This window comes from Hypanus sabinus, chromosome 7, assembly GCF_030144855.1.
Source record: "Hypanus sabinus isolate sHypSab1 chromosome 7, sHypSab1.hap1, whole genome shotgun sequence".
Classification (NCBI taxonomy): domain Eukaryota; kingdom Metazoa; phylum Chordata; class Chondrichthyes; order Myliobatiformes; family Dasyatidae; genus Hypanus; species Hypanus sabinus.
In genome coordinates, this window is record NC_082712.1 from 130,245,238 (window position 1) to 130,265,298 (window position 20,061).

Genomic DNA, 20,061 nt, shown 5'->3' on the forward strand with positions numbered 1-20,061 from the left:
GTGAAGCACTTTGGCCACTTGTAGGGATAATTGCCGCGGGTGGAAGGTTGGTGGAGAGAAATGAATAGACGAGAATTGGAGGGAGTGATCTCTGTGGGAAGTGGAGGGGGGGGGGCGATGGTAAGGTATTTAGTGGTAGGATCCCTTTGAGGATGGCGGAAGTTGTGGAGGATGATGTGTTGGATGTGTAGGCTCATGGTATAGTAGGTAAGGACAAAAGGAACTCATCACTGTTAAGGGGGCAGGAAGATGGGTTAAGCGCGGATGTTCAGGGAATGGAAGGGATGCAGGTGAGGGCAACATCAGGGCGAGGAAAACCCCACCCTTTGAAGACGGGCGAAAGGAAAGCTGCATCCACAGAACAGATTATGTGGAGACGAAGGAACTGAGGAAAGGGAAGAGCATTCTTACAAGAGACGGTACGAACAGGTATAGTCACGATAACCATAGGAATCAGTAGATTTATAAAAGATGTCTTTTGACAGTTTGTCTCCAGAGATGGAGACAGAGGGTCAAGAAAGGGGAGGAAGGTGTCAGAAATGGACCGAGTGAATTTGAGGGGAAGGTTAGAGACAAAGTTGGTGAAATTGACAAACTCAGCAAAGGTGCATGAAGAGGAACAATGCAGTCATCAATGTAGCAGAGGAAAGGTCGGGGAGCATTACAGGGGAAGGCTTGGAACATGACTGTTCTACACAGCCAATGAAAAGGCAGGTATAGCTGGGGCCCACGTGGGTGTCCAAGGCTACCCCTCAAGTCTGGAGAAAGTGTGAGGAACCAAAGCAAAATTTACTGAGGGTGAGGACCAGATAAGTCAGGGTAGAGATTTCCAACCTCTTTTTATGCCATCGAGCTGAGGGGTCCATGAACATCAGGTCGGGATCAACTGTTCCTGGTGGTGGAGGGGAACTGCTTGGTTCTTCTGTTGAGAAAGAAGTGGAGAGCTTGAATGGAAGATTGAAGTGTATAGGGACTAAACATCTATGGTGAAAATGGAGCAGTCAGGTCTAGGGAACTGAAAGTTGATGAGGAAATTTGGGCGCATGAGAAGTGTATAAATATAAGATGAAGAGTCCTTGAAAGTGAGGCCATATGTTGTGTGAGCAGTTTCATGATAGGCAAGTGAAGTTGTCCTCTCTGGTTCAAGAGCCTATTGGTTGAGGAAGTAATAGCTGTTCCTGTACCTGGTGGTGTAAGTCCTGAGGCAGCAGCAAGAAGGGAGCATGACCTGGATGGTGATGGTCCTTTATGGTGGATGCTGTGCTTTCCTGCAATAGCACTCCTGTAGATGTGCTCAGTGGTGGGGAGGGCTTTACCTGTGATCGACTGGGATATATCCTGTACTTTTCGGTAAGCTTTTCCATACAAGGGCATTGGTGTTTCCATGCCAGGCCATCCTACAACCAGTCAATATACTCTCCACAACATCTATAGAAGTTCGTCAAAGTTTTAGGTGACACGCTGATCTTCATAAACTTCTTAGAAAGTAAAGGCCCCTTCCATCATGGTTTTCAGAATAATGCTGTTGGATATATTATGTCTGTGTGGATCAGCAGACAAGGGATCATTAAGCATTTCATAAGTAAGACAACACTGTAGTGCTGCTTGGGTGATGCATTTGTATGTGAGCATAAGATGGTCTTTGCAACAAATTAATTAATTTACAAAAATGTTGAGTGTGCGTCACACTTAGTGCAAGTGTCAATTTTTTATTTTCTTTTATGAAAAGTATTTTCATTCTGATGTATATTCTAGGTTGACTGAGGATGGAAATTCACAAATTTTCTTCTTGAACAACAATTAATTTTTAATTTACTTTGGTTATATTTATTTGACCATGGCTTCTCTAAAAGGATTGAGCTAGATTAAAAACTTTTATACACCCCTCCCCAGGTACACACTGATATAATTACAATGAATTTACAGCACAGGAAAAAGCCTTTTGGTCCACAGTTTTTCAGTACTTCCATTTTAAACAAACTTCCTTCAACCCTATTTCATCCAGTTATCATTATCACCCTTATTTACAAATCTAACTTCCTTCAGTGCACTCTGCGTCTTAAGATATTGAAACACACTTGGGTTTCACCTGATTATGTCATAAACTAAATTAGAAGATAAAGTCTAATAAGCACATCTTCAAAAGACAGTGCCTCAAGAAGGTGGTATTCATCATTGAAGACCCTCATCATAAGGGAGATGTCCTCTTTGTGTTATTACTGGAAGGGAGGAGGTCAGGAGGCTAAAGATCTACACTCAAGGCTTTAGGAACAGCTTTCTCCCCTCTGCCATTGGATTTCTGAATAACCATCTTGTTATTAGTCTTCCACAGTATTTATGTATTTTTGTAACTTAAAACTAATTTTTATTTCTTTTACTGTACTGCTGTAAAACAATAAATTTAATGACGTCAGTGATAATGAATCATCTGAAATTTATAATTGTATCTTAAATGGATCTTACACAATTATTTTGGATATTTAAAAAATTATCTTAATCTGGTATACCTTATTCAATCTTAGCCAGAGCCCTAAATGTGGTGGTGGTAATTTATTTAATTTATTTTTACATTTTTGGTGTTTGTTGTACAACCATAGATTTTCGTCAATCTTTGTGGTTTGTGCAGGAAGCAGTGTTATTTAATACTGAACATTCTCAGTTGTATTTTTATGTTTGTGGTATTTGGGATTTCCAAGTGTCTCCACAGATGCTGTGTGATTTGCTGAATAGATGCAATATTTTCTGTTTTTATTCAAATTCTTAGCTTCTACCATATTTTGCTCTTACGTAACTGTACTCTGAGGTTGACTTCTAATGGTATTAATCTGGAGTTACAGATCTTTCTTGTAGCTGGATATTCCTCATCAGATTCAGAATTTGGAATCCGATTTACTATCACCAGCATATGTTGTGAAATTTGTTAACTTTGCAGCAACAGTACAATGCGATACATGATATTAAATAGTTAAATTATTCAAGTAAAGCAAAAAATAGGAAATTTAAAAAGTCATAAGGCAGTGTTCATGGGTTCACTGTCCATTCAGAAATCAAATGGCATGTTATCTGTTGTAACGTGGTTATTTGAGTTACCGTCAGCTTGAACCAGTCTATCTATTTTCCTCTGAGCTCTCATGAACAAGGCATTTTTGCCCACAGATCTACCCCTCACTGGATGTTTTTTTAAAAATTGTTTTTCACATTGTTATCTGTAAACTGTAGAGATTGTCGTGTGTGAAATGTCTGTGAGATCGGCAGTTTCTGAGATACTCAAACCACCCCATCTGGCACCAACAATCATTCCACAGTCAAAGTATCTTAGATCACATTTCTTCCCCATTCTCTTGTTTGGTCTGTACAATAACTGAAGTCTTGACCGTGTCTGCATGCTTAGATCAGCCAATCTGCTGTCACATGAATGGCTGATTAGATATTTGCTTAAGGAGCAGGGTGTACCTAATAAAGTGACCACTGAGTGTACGTTGAGATGTTTACATCACAGTCTATGAAGGGCTTGTTAAAAAATTCCATCAGTACAATTAGTGATGCCACTCTGCCAATAGCTGGGCTACAAGTCTATCAGCAGATGAAGTGGTAGTATGTCTATGTTATTGGTGCTGGGATTAATTTGGACTAAAATCTCACACATTATAGCATAACATCTGATTTAAAAAAAATATAATTAATCGATAACATCTCCTAGATGTAACATTGTATCTTTTGAAATATAAGGTAAATGGTGCAAGCTGGTGTTCTTGGATATGAAAGTAAAAAGTTATTTTTAAGTTTTGATTACCTTTATATCATCTCTTTGGTATTGCTCACCTAAGTAACACGTGCTTCTAGCTATCCAAATAACCTAAGTAAAACTCTGCAGATGTTGAAATTTTGAAATAAAGCAGAAAATCTTGTTATGTCAAAGTTTGTCATGGCACGTGATCAGTAAACATAGATATATGAGCAGGTAGATATAAATGCATTATTTCCCTTTTGATGTAAATATAATTATATTACATACAGAGTGTTGTAAACTTGGCCAGCTCCACCAGCATAAAGGACATCTTTAACAGGTGATGCCTCAAAAAGGAGGCATCCATCATTAAAGGAACCCCATCACTCAGAACTTGCCCTCTTCTTGCTACCACCAAGGAGGAGATTGAAGACATACTCAACATTTCAGGAACAGCTTCTTCTTCTCCACCACCAGATTTCTGAATGGATGATGAACCCATGAACAGTATTTCAGTTCTTTTTTCTTTTGCCCTTTTTTGATTAATCTATTTAGATATACTTATTGTAATTTACAGTTTTTATTATTATGTATTGCTGCCATCAAACAACAAATTTCAGAACATATGCCAGTGATTTAAACTTGATTCTGATTCCCATAAGATGGTCCAAGGCGCTATAAAAATGGCTGTAGTCTTTAATGCTTTAATTACTTGTGCAGCAAAACTTGCTTCAGAGAACAAGCTTTCTCTGCTAGTAAAACCAAGTGTGTTGTTCTGTGATCTATAAGTGCAAGCGCAGCATTGTCTTTGAACATAAATCCTCCTTTCTCTGTTCCTTGGACAAGACATGAGGCTTCTCATTGTTTCAAAAAGTGGCTGGACCATCAGGTCTTAACATCTGCATGTGCCAACTTCAGTCTTTGACTTTCAGTATCGACCCCAGGACTCACCAGTCACAGGAATTTGAACTCTGGGCTTCAACCTTTGAACTCACATGGGTCGCCAATCCTGGGACTTGCTGACCTGGGGGTTGGGGGGGACACACTTGTTGACCTGGGGGTGTCACCAGTCCTCTCCATGGGGCCTGTCAAGCTTGGTCATTGACCAGGGAATCGCTGTCCACAGTGCCTCCATCTATGAGAATCTTCTACCATAGAGAGCTTTGATTTGGACTCTGGCTCCTGCATCGCACTCTTTATTTACTGCTCCCTCCTCTAACACCACCTGTCTCTGTCTGCTGCCCCTAAAACCATCCTTATGAACAGAAAAAATGACCAGGTTGAGCCACTAACTCGATGGACATTGCAGCTTGGTGCCATCTTGATCACATGTTCATTGTCATCTCAATATCAGCAAAACAAGAGCTGGTCATTGATTTCATGAAGGGGTGGTGCTCACGCTCCTGTTTACGTCAGTGATGCTGAGGCTGAGAGGGTTGAGAGCTTCAAATTCCTAAAAGAGAAAATCCCCAATGGCCTATCCCCACAGTCAAGGAAGCTCACCAAAGCTTCTACTTTCTCAGGAGGCTAAAACATTTAGCATATTCCATCGACCTGTGCCAATTTCTATTAATGCACCATATAAAGCATCATTGTCTTGGTGTGGCACCTGCTCTGCTGTTGACCACAAGAAACTGTAGAGAGTTTTGGCACAGGTTAGTACATCACAGAAACTAGCCTCCCCTCCATTGACTCTGTCTACACTTCACACTGCTTCAGTAAAGCATAACCAGACCCTACCCAGCCCGGATATTCTCCTTCCCATCTCATTGGGGAAGAAGCTTGAAAGCTGAGACCACCAAGCCTGTACCCCACAATTATAAGACTATTGATTGGTTCCCTAGTGTGATGGATGGAATCTTGACCACACAATCTATCATATTGCACCTTACTGTTTGCCTGTACTTCACCTTCTCTAGCTGTTGTACTTTATTCTGCATTTTGTTATTGGTTTATCTTGTAATACCTCAATGTACCAGGTCATGAGTTGAACTGTATGAACAGCATGCAAGGCAAGCTTATTACTGTACCTTGGTACAATAGTAATAATAAACCAATTACAGAGGGTCAACTCTGATAATGGCAGTATTGAGGCATATTGGGAAGTAGAATTAGCCTGTAGAGAACTAAGAAGCAGAATGTGGTTGGAAACATGGTGGCAGTTGTCTATGGGGCCCCTAAGTAGGACACAGTGTATGTGAACTAGGCATTTAGAGATACATTGGGGTACCATAATAGACATGGGGAATGTTGATAATGGAAATACCAAATTAGTGTGGAGGATGAATTTGCAGACTTGTTTTATAGGTTATAATTTTCTAGGCATGCTGAAGAAACTGAAAAAAACTAGCTCTTTTAGATGTAGTAGTGTCCAATGAGAAAATATTAATTAAAAAGCCTGTTGTTAAGGGACCATATTTAAAAGTCATTTAGTTCAGTTTGAAACTGTTAACCAAAGCAGATTATGAAGGTATAAGATGCAAGTTTTGTAGATAGGAATACCAATATGACAGTAAATGAACAAGGGTTAACATTTAAAGAATACATAGATGATAAGAAATCACTTTTTAAGCCACAGGAAAAAAATATGGAAAGTGATCTAGACATAATAAAAGAAGCTAAAGATATCCCAACCCCATTTCACATTGTGTAGTTGGTCATTAACTCAAGCACTCATCTGAGGATCTGAATGACTTCACCACGGTTGTAACAGACTTCATTAAAACAGCTGTAGATGAGTGTGTCCCCACAAAATCATCCAGGGTTTACCCCAATCAGAAGCCCTGGATGAACCATGAAATCTGGAATTTGCTGAGAGCCAGATCAGAGGCATTCAGGTGTGGAGATCGAGAATGCCACAAGAGATTTAGGTATGATCTCCAGAAAGCTATCTCACGGGCTAAGTGGAAATTCTGGGCAAAACTGGGATCATCAAGGGATGCTCAACAGATATGGCTGGGTTTGAATGCCATAACCTCCTGCAAAGTTAAATCTGGCGATATGGGGGACAGCAGAGCTTCGCTTCCAGTTGAGCTCAATGCCGTCTATGCTCGCTTTGACCACCAGTACAGGGAAGAACCATTGCATATCCCCACGTTTCCTGATGATGCTTTGGTCTCGGTATTTGAAGATGAGGTGTGTGCTGTTCTCAAAGTGAATCCAAGGAAAGCTTCTGGTCTGAATGGCTGAGTATTGTAGACCTGTGCTGACATGTGGCTGGTGTATTCATGGATATCTTCAGCTCTCACTCCAGCAGTGTGTGGTACCCACCTGCCTCAAAAAGGATTCAGTCATACCGGTGCCCAAGAAAAACATGGTAACCTGACTTGATGACTATCACCCAATGGCACTTACACCCACAATGATGAACAATTTTAAGAGTCTGGTGTTGAAACAATCAGTTCCTGTTTGAGTGGTGACTTAGATCTGCTCCAATTTGCCTACTGGAGCATCAGGTCCACACAGATGCCATCTCATTGGCTCTTTACCAATTACAGCTCAGCATTTAATACCATTATCTTGTCAAATCTAATCAGTGCACTCCAAGACCTGGGCCTCAATACCTTCTTGTGCAATTGGATCCTGGATTTCCTCACTTGCAGACCCCAGTCAGTTGAGATTGTCAAAAACATCTCTACAGTCTCCATTAGCACAGGTGAACCACAGGGCTGGACACATAACCCTCTGCTCTACTTGCTTTACACATATGACTGTGTGGCTAAGTACAGCTCCAACACCATATTCAAGTTTGCTGATGTGGGCTGTATCAAAGAGGGTGATGAATCAGCATACGAGGGAGGGAGAAAATTTGGCCGTGTGGTGTCTTTACAACGACCTCTCACTCAGTGTTAGCAAGACCAAGGAACTGACTGTAACTTAAGGAGAGGGAAACAAACGTCCTTGAGTTGGTACTTATCGCAGGATCAGAGGTGGAGAGGGTCAGTAACTTTAAATAACTCGGTGTCACTATCTCAGAGGACCCATCCTATAAGTTTTAAAGAAAGCATGACAGTGACTCTACCTCTGCAAGAGTTTGCAGAGATTTGGCATGTCATTGAAAACCTTGACTAAACTTCTATAGATGTGTGTTGGAAAGTGTGTTGACTGGCTGCATTACAGCCGGCTATGGGAAAACTAATGCTTTTGAGCAGAAAATCCTGCAAGGGGTAATGGATTTGGCCCAGTACATCACGAATAAAGCCCTTCCAACCATCGAACACATCCACATGAAACACTGTTGTAGAAAAGCAGCATTGAACAAAAAAGGGTAACTAGACTCATCTATTGAGATGTTCCCACAACCAGTGATCTCACTTTAAGGACTCCTTATCTTGTTATTTCATGCTCCTGGTATTTATTGTTATTTATTTATATTTGCATTTGCACAGTTGCCTTCTGCGGCCTTGCTCTCATTGATCCTGTTTACAGTTACTATTGTATAGATTTGCTGAGTATGCTCACAGCTAAAAGAAACTCGGGGTTATATGTGGTGATGTGTATGTACTCTGATAATAAATTTCACTTTGAACTTTGAACTCTGAAATTCATGGCTCTAAGCAAAAACTCACATTCAGACAGGTTTTAAATACCCTTCTACCATTCTTTCAATGAGTTACAAATCACACTGATCCAAAGTTCAAAGTATATTTATTATCAAAGTTTGAATACTACATAGAACCTTGAGATTTGTACCCTTACAGGCAGCCACAAAACAAGGAAACCTATTTTTTAAAAGAAAGCCTGTCAAACACCCAATGTGCAGAAAAAAACCCAAGTCGTGCAAATAACATTCAGAATTGAAGTTTGCGAGCCCGCTGCTTGCAGGTCAGAGCTCCAGTTCAGTGCAGAGTCGAGTAATCCTTGTGAGCAGAGAGCTGAACACTGGCCCATTCCTTTCCCTGACACCCTGACAGTTTCAATCTGATCTGGCACTTAAATTGACCAAACAGCGAGTCGTTCCTCATTCTTGGGCCCAGAACCCATCAGCTCAATTTGACCTGTACCTGACCTTCCCAATCTGGACCAACATTTAAATCAGTAAGACACTGGCTTGTTCTTCACTCTCAGGCCTGGGCCCTGCCACATCAACTCTTGCTTGCCTCAGTTTTGTCGTTCCGAATCGGCTCCAAGCCCCTTCCAGCGATGTGCAAACATTGGCCAGGGACCTGTTCCTTGATTCGGCCTGTACACGCCACACCACAACCATCCTGCACATTCAAGACTTCAATTCACAGTGCTAAAATGCCAGGTCAATCAGGTGGTTCAAAAGCTCGACTCTGAAAGTTGCAGGCTATTGATTGCAGAGATTATTTTCCGGAAAAAGTGTGATTAATAAAGTAATTAGTAATTTTGTTGGCTGCCAGCAAGTCATTGCTGTGCTTCACCAGTGTCAGCTTAAACCTCATCCTCTGACTGAAAATAAATGTCCTTATCTCCTTGTTAACACTTTGCTCAAATCTCTGCCAATCTGTCAATCATAATTTCTCTCCTCTGGTGTTTGCCTGTATCTTGTCTTATTGCTTGTATTACTGGTCTCACTACAATTTCCACCTTGCATCTTCTCATATTCTCTAGAAAATCTATCTTGCATGCTTGACCTAACCAACTAACTGCCCCCTCACATGGTCTGCATCCCACCCCTTCCAAATGCCCCAAGCTAATTCTCCAAACCCATCAGTTCTTAGCATAAAAAATGTTTTGGCTTAATGGTCAACTTTTCAGATTCTTTTCCCTCTTGATCTTCCACCAACATTTCCTTTCGTGTTTCCATCACTAACCATCCTTTTAGCATTAACCTTGCCACCCTCATCTCACTTATCCCCTCCCTGCTTCCTTTTGCTCTCAAGGCTATGCCATGCACTCAGCACCTCCCAGTCTCCTGTTTCTTCTTGGGCTCCCTCCCTTCCTCTACCTCTCTGCGTAAATCACATCACCTGCATTTTCACTAAATCATTAATTTAATGAAGGAACAACAGAGAACCCATGCTGATCCTTTGCAGCACACCAGTGGTCACAGGCCTCCAGTCTGAACAACATTGCTCCATTGGACCATCCTCTGCTTCTTTCCAACCAAACCAATTTTTTATCCAATTTGCTACCTCATTCTGGATCCCATCTTTCTAGCCTTCAGGGTTCGCCTAGTATTAAAGACCATTGTCAAAGGCCTTGTTAAAGATCAATATAGGCAATGTCTACTGCTTTGCACTTGTTAATCCACTTAGTCACCTTTTTAAATAAATCAATCAGATTGTGAAACATGATGTTCTATGCACAAAGTCAGGCTATTGCAAATCAATCCCTGTCTTTCTGAAGGGAAATTAATCCTGTTTCTCAGACCCTTTCTGATACCTTTCCCACCACTGATACAAGATTTAATGGTTTGTAATTCATTGATACTTTTCCGCTGCATTTCTTAAAGGCCCAGCAAAAGCTCTCCTCCAGTTTTCCGGTGCCTTGTGTTGCTACCGAAGGTGCAAAAATCTCTGCCAAGTTTCCCTCTCTTGTTTCTCATAATATCTTAGAATATAAATGGCTAGGCCCCAGAGATTTCTCCATCTTAATGTATTTCAATACCTCCTCTTTCTTCCTCTTAACTCAAGTTCCTGCATCCTTCTCCATGGTAAATACAGAAGGGGAGTGTTTATTTAAGACTTTGCCTATTTCATAGATGGCCATACTGATAAAGGAGATGTATTGTCTCCCTAGACTCCCTTTTATTCTGAACATACTTGTAGAATATCTTATTAGATTCTTCTTTTTCTTATTAGTCAGGGATAACTTAAGACTTTTATTTTGCCCTGTAAAATTTCTCCTGAAGTGTACTCGTGCATCTGTTATACTCTTTAAGGCACCTGCTGCCTATATCTAACTTATGCCTCCTTTTTCCTGATCAGACCCAAGTCATTGTCAACTGGACATTAATCTTGTCTGTTACTCTAACAAGACTGTGCTGGCCCTGAACTCTTCTTATCTCACTTTTCAAAGTCTTGCACTTACCAGATACCAGGAAATAGCCTTACCCAACTAATCTCAGATTTCTAGAATTATGCAATTCAATATGTAAATAATCACAAGTTACATTCCATTCCACATAATAAATTTGAGAGCATTATCTTTTTTTAATATAATAAATCTCATGTCCCTTATTTTTGTCTTTCCTTTCTTGCCTCTCAGCATGTGTCTCCTATTTCCTTCTAATTGGCTCATCCTACATTCCTTACTATATCCTTTACAAACATAATGACTAATTTCACTGACTTTCATTTCTGCATGCATCCCAGCTACAGAATATAAAATTCTCGTATTTCAGTAACTTTGGAAGTCAAAATGAATAGAAGGTTTCCCAATTTCTGCAAGTTGACTTGCTCTTGTATTTTTAATTCCAGTATGTATTTTATATTGGAAAAAGTTGGAAATTTTTGTTATGCACTTCCTTCTCCAAATAGTTAATATCCCTTGCTGGTTTAATGTGAGTAGGTGCGCATCAAACAATATGCATTTGAATCAGTGAAGAGAACTCCATTTAGATGTACTGTTCTTTGTTACTCATCTTTAATATGGTTTATCCTTTCAAAGAAAGACATACCTGGGAGGAGAGTATAATATAAGACACCAATACTTCCAGTGCGCTAAGGAATGTATGTCTCCTACTTTATGTGATTGGATAATGTATTATTAATATTGTTTATTCCACTTAATAGCACCCCTGAATAAAATGTGTGGTTTTTCTTTCAGGAGACTGATTATGTTGCAAATGATCAAGTTGACCTTTATGACGATGTAATAGCAGCGGCCGATAGTAATAACCATGAAGATCAAAGTTATGAAGAGATATTACCCCGGACACCTGGCGAGCCAAAGAAGACAGAAAACACTACTAGGCCAACTATAGTTTACACATATGGAGGCAAACGGCAAGCTGTCTATGTGGGAAACCTCACGTGGGTGAGTGAATCCGAACCTGGTGTTATTTTGATGTACATTGTTATATATTTAAAGGATGACAGCTGCATTTGGGCAGACTGAAAGGTTTCTGAATGGAGTAACTATTTTTCTGGTGTTATCCCTAATTTGCCTAGATCAGCTCAGTTTTTCTATGTTTTTCATGCTTTAGGCCACTGCTTGAACATTAATGATCTCAGTTGTTCCTGCTGTTCAAGTGCACTTGATCCTATTTTGTCAAATGATTCCCTCTGATTTGTTATCTGTCATCCTGCCTGTTACCTCTGAAAGCAAAGAATCTAATTTATGCTAACAAGGGGAGTGAAATTGTTGGTGTGTGCTTACATTACACAGAATTATTTTAATTTATTTAGAGAGACAGCACGGTAACAGGTCTTTCTGGCCCAACTAGCCCGCGCTACCTCCCCCCCCCCCCCCCCCCACGGTGCCCTGAGATAAAAATGACAAATTAACATACTAACCCATAAGTCTTTTGGAATGTGAGAGGAAATTGTAGTACCCAGAGGAAACCTATGTGGTCATGGAGAGAACGTACAAACCCATACAAACAACGATGAAATTGAACCCAGGTCAGCAGCGCTGTAAGAGCATTCATGCTAACTGCTACACCCCCCATTGTTTATTTGAAAAGTTAAATAAATTCTCCTTATCAGGAATTTATTTTCCAGCTCATATAAGTAAACAAAAATAGCCAACAGGTCCATTGAGCTGCCCTTTGACAACATGGTGCAAAATAATATATTCACCCTTATTTTTATTTACATTTTACTCCTACCTTCCAATCAATCACAATAAATCCCCATACTGCATCAGCTGGCAACTTCCTTCAAAGGTAATATTCCCAATATCTAATCTGGTTGTATAATTTTTTAAAATGTCCTCTGGTGCTATCTAACTACTTGTTACATACAAATCCACATGGACTGTACCTAAACCCTTCATCGCTTCTCAAAATAATTTTTGATGCTTTCAAAGAATACAAAGAAAACCCTGGTCTCTAAGTTCATCATGGTAATTAAAGAGATTCCTCTCTCACTGGTTTACTTAAGTGGCAAATTAAAATTGTCTGTCAGGTGTCTTGGCTGTGGGTGAGGTCATATGAAATAAGCTACTACTGGAAAGCTATTTGGATCAATGATATGCATAGTAATGTAATTTACACTGCCCCTACACACTTTCTACTTGAAAATGTGGTTACACCTTCCCTGAATTTTTCTTAAACTTTTCAAATTGAACTATGTTTTCTGAGGAAGGTTTAAGATCTGGGACATTGATACTTGACTCTGTATCAGATCACAGTTTGATTGAGAACATTGAATTTTGAACGTCTGAGATGTTGTGCCACATTAACTTTGCTAATGACACCTCATTAATCAAGAACTTTTGACCCCCCATATGGTCTATATCCTTCCATCCTCTATATATTCATGTGTTTACCTAAGAACAATTACTTCCATCATATGTGCTTCTGCTTCCACCTCCACCCCTTACAGCACATTCCATGTATCCATCGGTGTTCTTAAAAAAAACTTACCCCATCCTTATCTTTTGAATATTCTCCCTCTCACTTTAAACACATGCTCTCCTGTATTAAACTTTTCAGCCCTAGGGTAAAAGATACTGCCTGTCCATCTATGCATCTCATTATTTTATAAATTTCTATCACGCCTCCCCTCAGACTTTGCTATTCCAGAGAAAACAGCTCTAGTTTTTCCAACATGTCTCTAATCTAGGCAGTACCCCGGTAAGAATCTTCTGCAAAGTGTTCACATCCTTCCCATAATGGGGCAACTAGAACTGAATGCAATACTCAAGATGTGTCCTGACGGGAGTTTTATAAAGCTGTAATTTAGTTTCCTGATTCTTGAACTGATTTCCTCAACTATTAAAGGCAAGCATGCCATTTGCTGCCTTTACCACTCTGTCAACCTATGGAGCCATTTTTGGAGAACAATTGATCTGGATTCCAATATCCTTCTGTACATCAGTGCTGACAAGGATCCTGCCATTAACTGTGTACTCCCCTTTTACATTTGATTTCCTGAAGCATAACACCTCATACTTGTCTGCATTAAACTCTCTGCTATTTCTCTCTCCATAACTGTAATTGATCTATATCCTGTTATATTATTTGGCAGTCTCCTACACTATGCCACCATCTGCAAACTTATTAACCCACCCATCCACATTTTCCTCCAGGTCATTTCTATATATCAAACTGCAGGGTCCCAGTGCAGATTCCTGTAGAACACCACTGGACATTGACCAGCACCCATTGACCACTGCCGTTTGTCTTTTGTAGGCATGCCAATTCTGAATCAAAACTGTTGCATTTACATTAATTATCTGGATGAGCCCACTATGAGGGACCTTGACAAATGCCTTAATAAAATCAATGTTTTCTTTGAATAAATTAACAATATTAGCTACTCACCAGTCTTCAATGACTTTTATGGCTAGAGAGGATGTAAAGATCTTGGTCAAGATCCCAGCAATTTCATCTTCCCTGGGCTATATCCCACGAGGCCTTGGGGATTTATCCACCGTAGTGTTCTTCAGGGGTCCCAACAGCACCACTTTTGGTTATCTTAAAATGCCTTGTCTTTTAGTTATCTGCAAATATCACACTGGTCTCTCTATTCCACTTGGTGAATACTGATGCAAAGTACCCATTTAGGATCTTGCCCAGATCCTATGCCTCTAAGCGCATGTCCTATCAGAGTTTAGCCAATAGTTACCTGTAAAAAGAGAGATAATTTACTGCTGTAGAGTATTGAATGTGTTCCAATAGCATCTTAGACTTTAGCTTCATCTAAGAAGGATAATTGAATTTCTCCGTTATCATTAACACCACTTTTACTGCCATTCTGTTGTAACCTCTGAGTAAGATTTGTAATTGGCAGACGTCAAAGAGATTGGTTATGATGAAGTGAGAAGCCCAAGCTAGCTAGGTTTGTTAACTTTGGTAGTCTTTCTCAAGGTTGCCCTTACCCGAATGTTGATTATATTCATGTGACAACGCTTCAGATTCAGGATAGCATTTTATCATGTACAGCAGTGTGTAATAGATTTCCTTGGTCTCATGAAGCTCACTGACTAAATTTAATATGATAATAATAAATACAATGGTAAATACAGTGAGTGCAAAACAGCGGAATGGTGCAAAGATTGTAATGCAATTTGAAATAATGCAAAATGAAATATTAAAATGACAATAACATAATAACTGCAAAGGATAGGATTATGATACCAAGAATGTGGCAATGCCACTGGGAAGGGGATATTAAGCAGGTGATTGTTTCAGGAGTCTAATGACAGTGAGGAAGCAGCTGAATGTTTGGACTTCCACGCTTTCTATTTTCTCCAAGAGGGTAGAAAAGAAATTGGGGACTGGCCAGGATGGTAGGGGCATCCTTGACAATATTATTAGCCTTCCTGAAGCAAAGAACCGTTGAAGATGGACTGGATAGAAGTGATGAGCCTGGGCAGCACTTACCATTCAGTTCCATCAGTCCAGAGCGGAGCAGTTGCCTTACCTAGCTGAAATGCAACCTGCCAGTATACTTTCTGCAGTGCATTGGTAGAAGTTTGAGAGGGTCCTAGTGGGTAAGCTGAATTTTCTCAGATACCAAAAAAAGTAAAACTGCTGATGCACTTTCTTGATCATCACATCAATGAGGAGGGACAAAGTGAGATTGCTAGTGAAATGGTTACTCAGGTTGTCGTCCATTTCTGGAGCAGCTCTATTGATGAAGACAGGATTGTATACGCCCCCAGAATCCCTCCATTTCCTAAGACAGTGACTAGCACGTCATTATGAGCTAGGTTGTTCTGACACCAAGATGCAAAGTTTAGAATCTCTTTATTTACCCATCTCATCATTGTTGATCTGGTCAATATTAAGGGTACTACTGACAAACTTGAAAGATCAAATTGATGCTATATCTGTCCACATAGTCATGGGTATACAAGGAATAGAACAGGAGTTTGAGCACGTTTCCATTTTAATTCCAATCTCCAATCCCCTTCCCATTCCAACATGTTGATCCGTGGCCTGCTACGCTGAGGCCACTCTCAGGTTGAAGAGCATTACCTCAAATGTCGTCCAGATAGCCGCCAGCCTGATGCACAAACATTATTTTTTCCTCCAACCCCCTTTCCTTTTCTTCAATCCCCACTCTGATTCCCCTCTTACCTCTTCTCACCCACCTATCACCCCCTAGTGCCCTCATCCTTCCCTTTCTGCTATAGTCCACTCTCCTCTCTGATCAGATTCCTTCTGCTCTAGCCCTTTACCTTTCCAACCTATCACTTCCCTCCCTCCCTTCCTCCACCCAACTGACTTCACCTATCACCTTCTAGCTTGTACTTCTTTTCCTCCCCTCTCATCCTTATCCCGGCATCTTGCCCCCTTCCTTTCTAATCCTGATGATGGGTCTTGGCTTGAAACAACTGTTTTTTCATTTCCTTAGATGCTGTGTAATGCGTTGAACTCACCCAGCATTTTGTGTACTTTGCTCTGGCAAGTGCCAGTGCTGAGATTCGTGGTGAATGAAACATTTTGAGCAATTCTAACCAACTGAGGACTGCCAGTCAGAAAGATCAGTAGTACTGTGCTGTCGAGTTCACCAAAGTAAACAAAACTTATAGAACACAATTTACTCCAGAGCAGTGTTTCCCAAAATGGACAGTATCTCTCCTCTTCCCCCCCACCCCCCCCCCACCACCCATGGTCGGTGGGAATTTCTAAGGAGCGATAAAAAGGTAAAGGTGGGGTGGGAGGGTGCTCAGTGGATGACGGGCAACTGAGGGATAACTGGCTTAATTTAAGAAATGAATTACTTACTCTAAACATTTGATCCTCAGTGCCTTATAATTGATTGCGAAGATTATGTAATCACCTCATTGCTTGCTAACCCTCCGTTCTCTTAGACTTTGCTTGAAGTGTGTTATAGTTGTTAAAAAACAGTGTGACACTTCTGTATTTGGCATATCGTGAGAAATATGGACTTGAGAAATCATGTTACTTCTGAGCGCGGCCCGCTCATTATTGCCATTCATTACTGTAGTAAAGTCTTAGCTAGTATGATTCCCATATGCTAATCACGCAGTGATGTAATTGTTGCAATTTAGTGTATGGTGTTCAATGAAGTAAAGTTCAGAATCTGACCTTCAGAATAGTCTTGATGGCATTTCTGCAACCCATGGCCCAGTTGAGATAATGCTGCCCTTACCTTCAAGCGGAACTATGATGATGTCATAACTTACCCTTTTATTGATCACACTGCTTAAGGTTGGATTTAAACAAATGGTGATTGACCATAATTGTTAGTCCATAACAAAAATGGCAGAAGCAGAACAAACAAAAAAGTGTAGACAGTATGGTGTGGAGTATCTGAAATGTGGATTTATACCAGCATTAAGCAACCAACAACAGCCAATGTGATTTTGTGAAAGTTTTTTTCAAATGAGACAATGAAATTGTCCAGGCTCCATGACATTTGAAGAGAATACACTATGATAACTCTGATAACTTGGCTTATTTTCAGTCACGTAGTGAAAAACTTCAGAAACGGGAAGAACTTCAAAATATGTTTACCAGTTCTTCACAGCAAAACGGTGACGATTTGTGTGGTTAATGCAACATTTGATTGTTCATTGCTAAATCTGAAATGCCCTGTACAATTGGAGAAGAACTGACACTGCCAGCGGTAAGGGAGATTCTGTTGGATCAATCAACTTTGCCAGACAACGAATCTTTGCTTCTTGGTTATGTTTGCTTCATAAAAGATGAAAGTATAGTTCAAGATTTGTTATTTGCAAAAAAAAAGATAAGGAAAAGATAAGAAAGGGGAGTCAATATTTCAGGTTGGACAATTTTCCAAAGAGAAGGTTGTTCTGCTCACTAACATTCATGCTTGTGCAACAGATGACCATTGTGGGGTTATTATTTCACAGACAAGAAATTGTTGCAGAAAACCTAAGTGATCAGCTGCACAAATCATTAAGTATTGTTATCACACTGGTAGATAAAATAAAGTCCCATGCTTTCAATTCCTTTTTTAGAATTTTTTTTTATTAGTTTTTCCCATGCTTTCAATTCTTAACTGTTTCGAGACATTTATATTGAGAATGAAAAACAGTTCAGACACACAGAAGTCAAGTGGCTCTCAAAAGGAAACTGCCTGAGAGGCTTTTATGTGCGTTTTGAATTATTCGCAAAGTTTAATGAAATCAGCCTTCAGTTGCAAGGAAATGATGTGCATCTTAACAAAATCAAATCAGTCATCTCTATATTTCTGTCCAAGTTACTCTATTTAAGTGTAATATTGGCCGCCCTGACCTTTTCCCATTTCTGAGCCTCTCTGATTTGGAAGAGAAAGAAAGAATACCAGATGATGATCTTCAAGTGTACTGTGCCCACCTGCATGAGGACATGTCAGAGAGAGTTCAGGATCTTCTCTCAGTCCAAATTTCACAGTGGGTAATAAATATATTCCTGAACACTTGTAATGAGGAATTAACAGGAACGATGGAGGAAGAAATCATCGTGCTACAAAGTGACTCAGAGGAAGCCGAGGTTGAAAAAGTCATATCAAGACTTTTGGTTACAGAAAAGAATGGCTGACTGTTAATCTGCACTGTGGAAAAACGTTACGATGTTCTTCATTGCCTTTCCAACATCATATTTTGGTGGAGTGCTGTTTCAGTTCAGTTGCCCAACTTCTTTCAAAGCAATGAAGCAGACTACAAATTACTCAACAATAGTATCTGAGACCCCTGAGTGTCATTCAGCCTGATGTTGAGTAGCTGATATCACTCCAGCAAGCCCTTGCGTCTCATTGAAAGGTGAAAAGTAGCGAATAGTTAAGACTAATGTATGCTCTAAAATTGTCATTGCTGCAATTAAATAAATAAATAGTTTTAAATAGATTTGAATAATGTTTGCAATGAATTGTCACTGCTTTAAATTTACAGTTCCTTTTTTTTCACTGTGCATTGTAAATCAAAATCCTTTATAGTTTTTATGTAATGGCTAGAAAGCAAGAGGTGGGCACTGGGGATGTGGTCAGGGAGCCATTGAATTGGTAACTCAGAAAAGTTTGGGAGCTACTGGTTTACACTCTACTGCTGCTCTATAGTATTGTGTAAGTGTTTAAGATTGATAAATGTATTACTGGGTATGTGCACCCTGAATTAATTGCAAAGTCGTTAAAAATTTCCCTGTCCTTGGTGTTGCGATACAAAAAGACATAAATTTAAAATGTACATTTCATAATCTTAAAATTCCAAATGTTTTTTGGCAAATAATTGCCTTTTGAAATGTTGTAATGTTAGGAAATTATGCAGCCAATTTAAATATAAGTAGCAATGAGGTTAATGACACTATCATCATTTGTTTGAAGAATTAATAACTGACCAGAACACTAAGGAATTTCTATGATCTGCAGATTTGTGGTAAAGTATTTTTAGCTCCCAGAAAGGAGAGTCAGACTTTGCACAGCTTTATAAGGCATTAAACATATACTCTATGTTCCCAAGGTGGGGACTTAGACATTTGCACAACTTTATAAGAAACTGAAGAAAAGAGACAAGGAAAGTTTTATAAATGGGGGTACATGAATAGTGTTCAAAGCAGAAATACAAACAAAATGGCAAGAAATAGTGTATGGGAGTTTTGCCTTTTATCCACTTATCTGTGTTTTGAATGATCAGGCAGGCAAAATGGAAATGATCTGACGAGTTTCATCTGCACTAGGGGAAGTAGGTAATAACATTCTAGATACCCAATTCACAACCTTCCACAGCTCTCTAACTTCAAGTTGGTGGCAACTGAACTCATGAAACTGTAATTCTAGCACCTTTTAATGGGAGTTTATTAGAATATGCATTTAATTTATAATACATTTAACTGAATGTATTATTTCTACCAATCTGAGTCAGTTTAGATCATACTTGGTGAAACAGGCCCTTCAGCCCACTACATCCATGCTAACCATACTAAGTTCATCCCATTTACTGGAGTTGTGGACTTGGAGGTCCCTTTTATGACTCTTATTGCAGCTGCTCTTCCACTCCCCTTTTCTGCCCCACCACCTCCTGCTCTTTACATCTCATTCCCTCATATCTTCCATCCCTCTTTGAAATCACTCATGTTATCAGTGATCCACAGCCCTGGTGGAAGTAAAATCAAGTAAAATCAGACAGGTGTTTTAAATGTGCAGATTGTATAAAATAAATTTTGTTTAATTGATAGCTTTCAAAAAAAACCAAACAATGTTTATGCACAGAGCTTAATGCATTGTGGAAGAGATGTTATTACATTGTTTGATTCTTGTAGGATTTATTGATCATGGGAGGAAATGTGGGAT

At 39.7% G+C, this 20,061-nt stretch overlaps 1 protein-coding gene across 1 annotated transcript in view; it reads left to right on the forward strand.

Moving 5' to 3' along the window:
- The window catches only part of LOC132397191 (cleavage and polyadenylation specificity factor subunit 6-like), a 74,113-nt gene that overhangs the window by 3,280 nt on the left and 50,772 nt on the right, over positions 1-20,061 (forward strand). Inside the window, exon 2 of the mRNA XM_059975606.1 lies at positions 11,462-11,671. Within this exon, the coding sequence (XP_059831589.1) occupies positions 11,462-11,671 (210 nt within the window). The remainder of the gene's footprint in view (positions 1-11,461; positions 11,672-20,061) is intronic.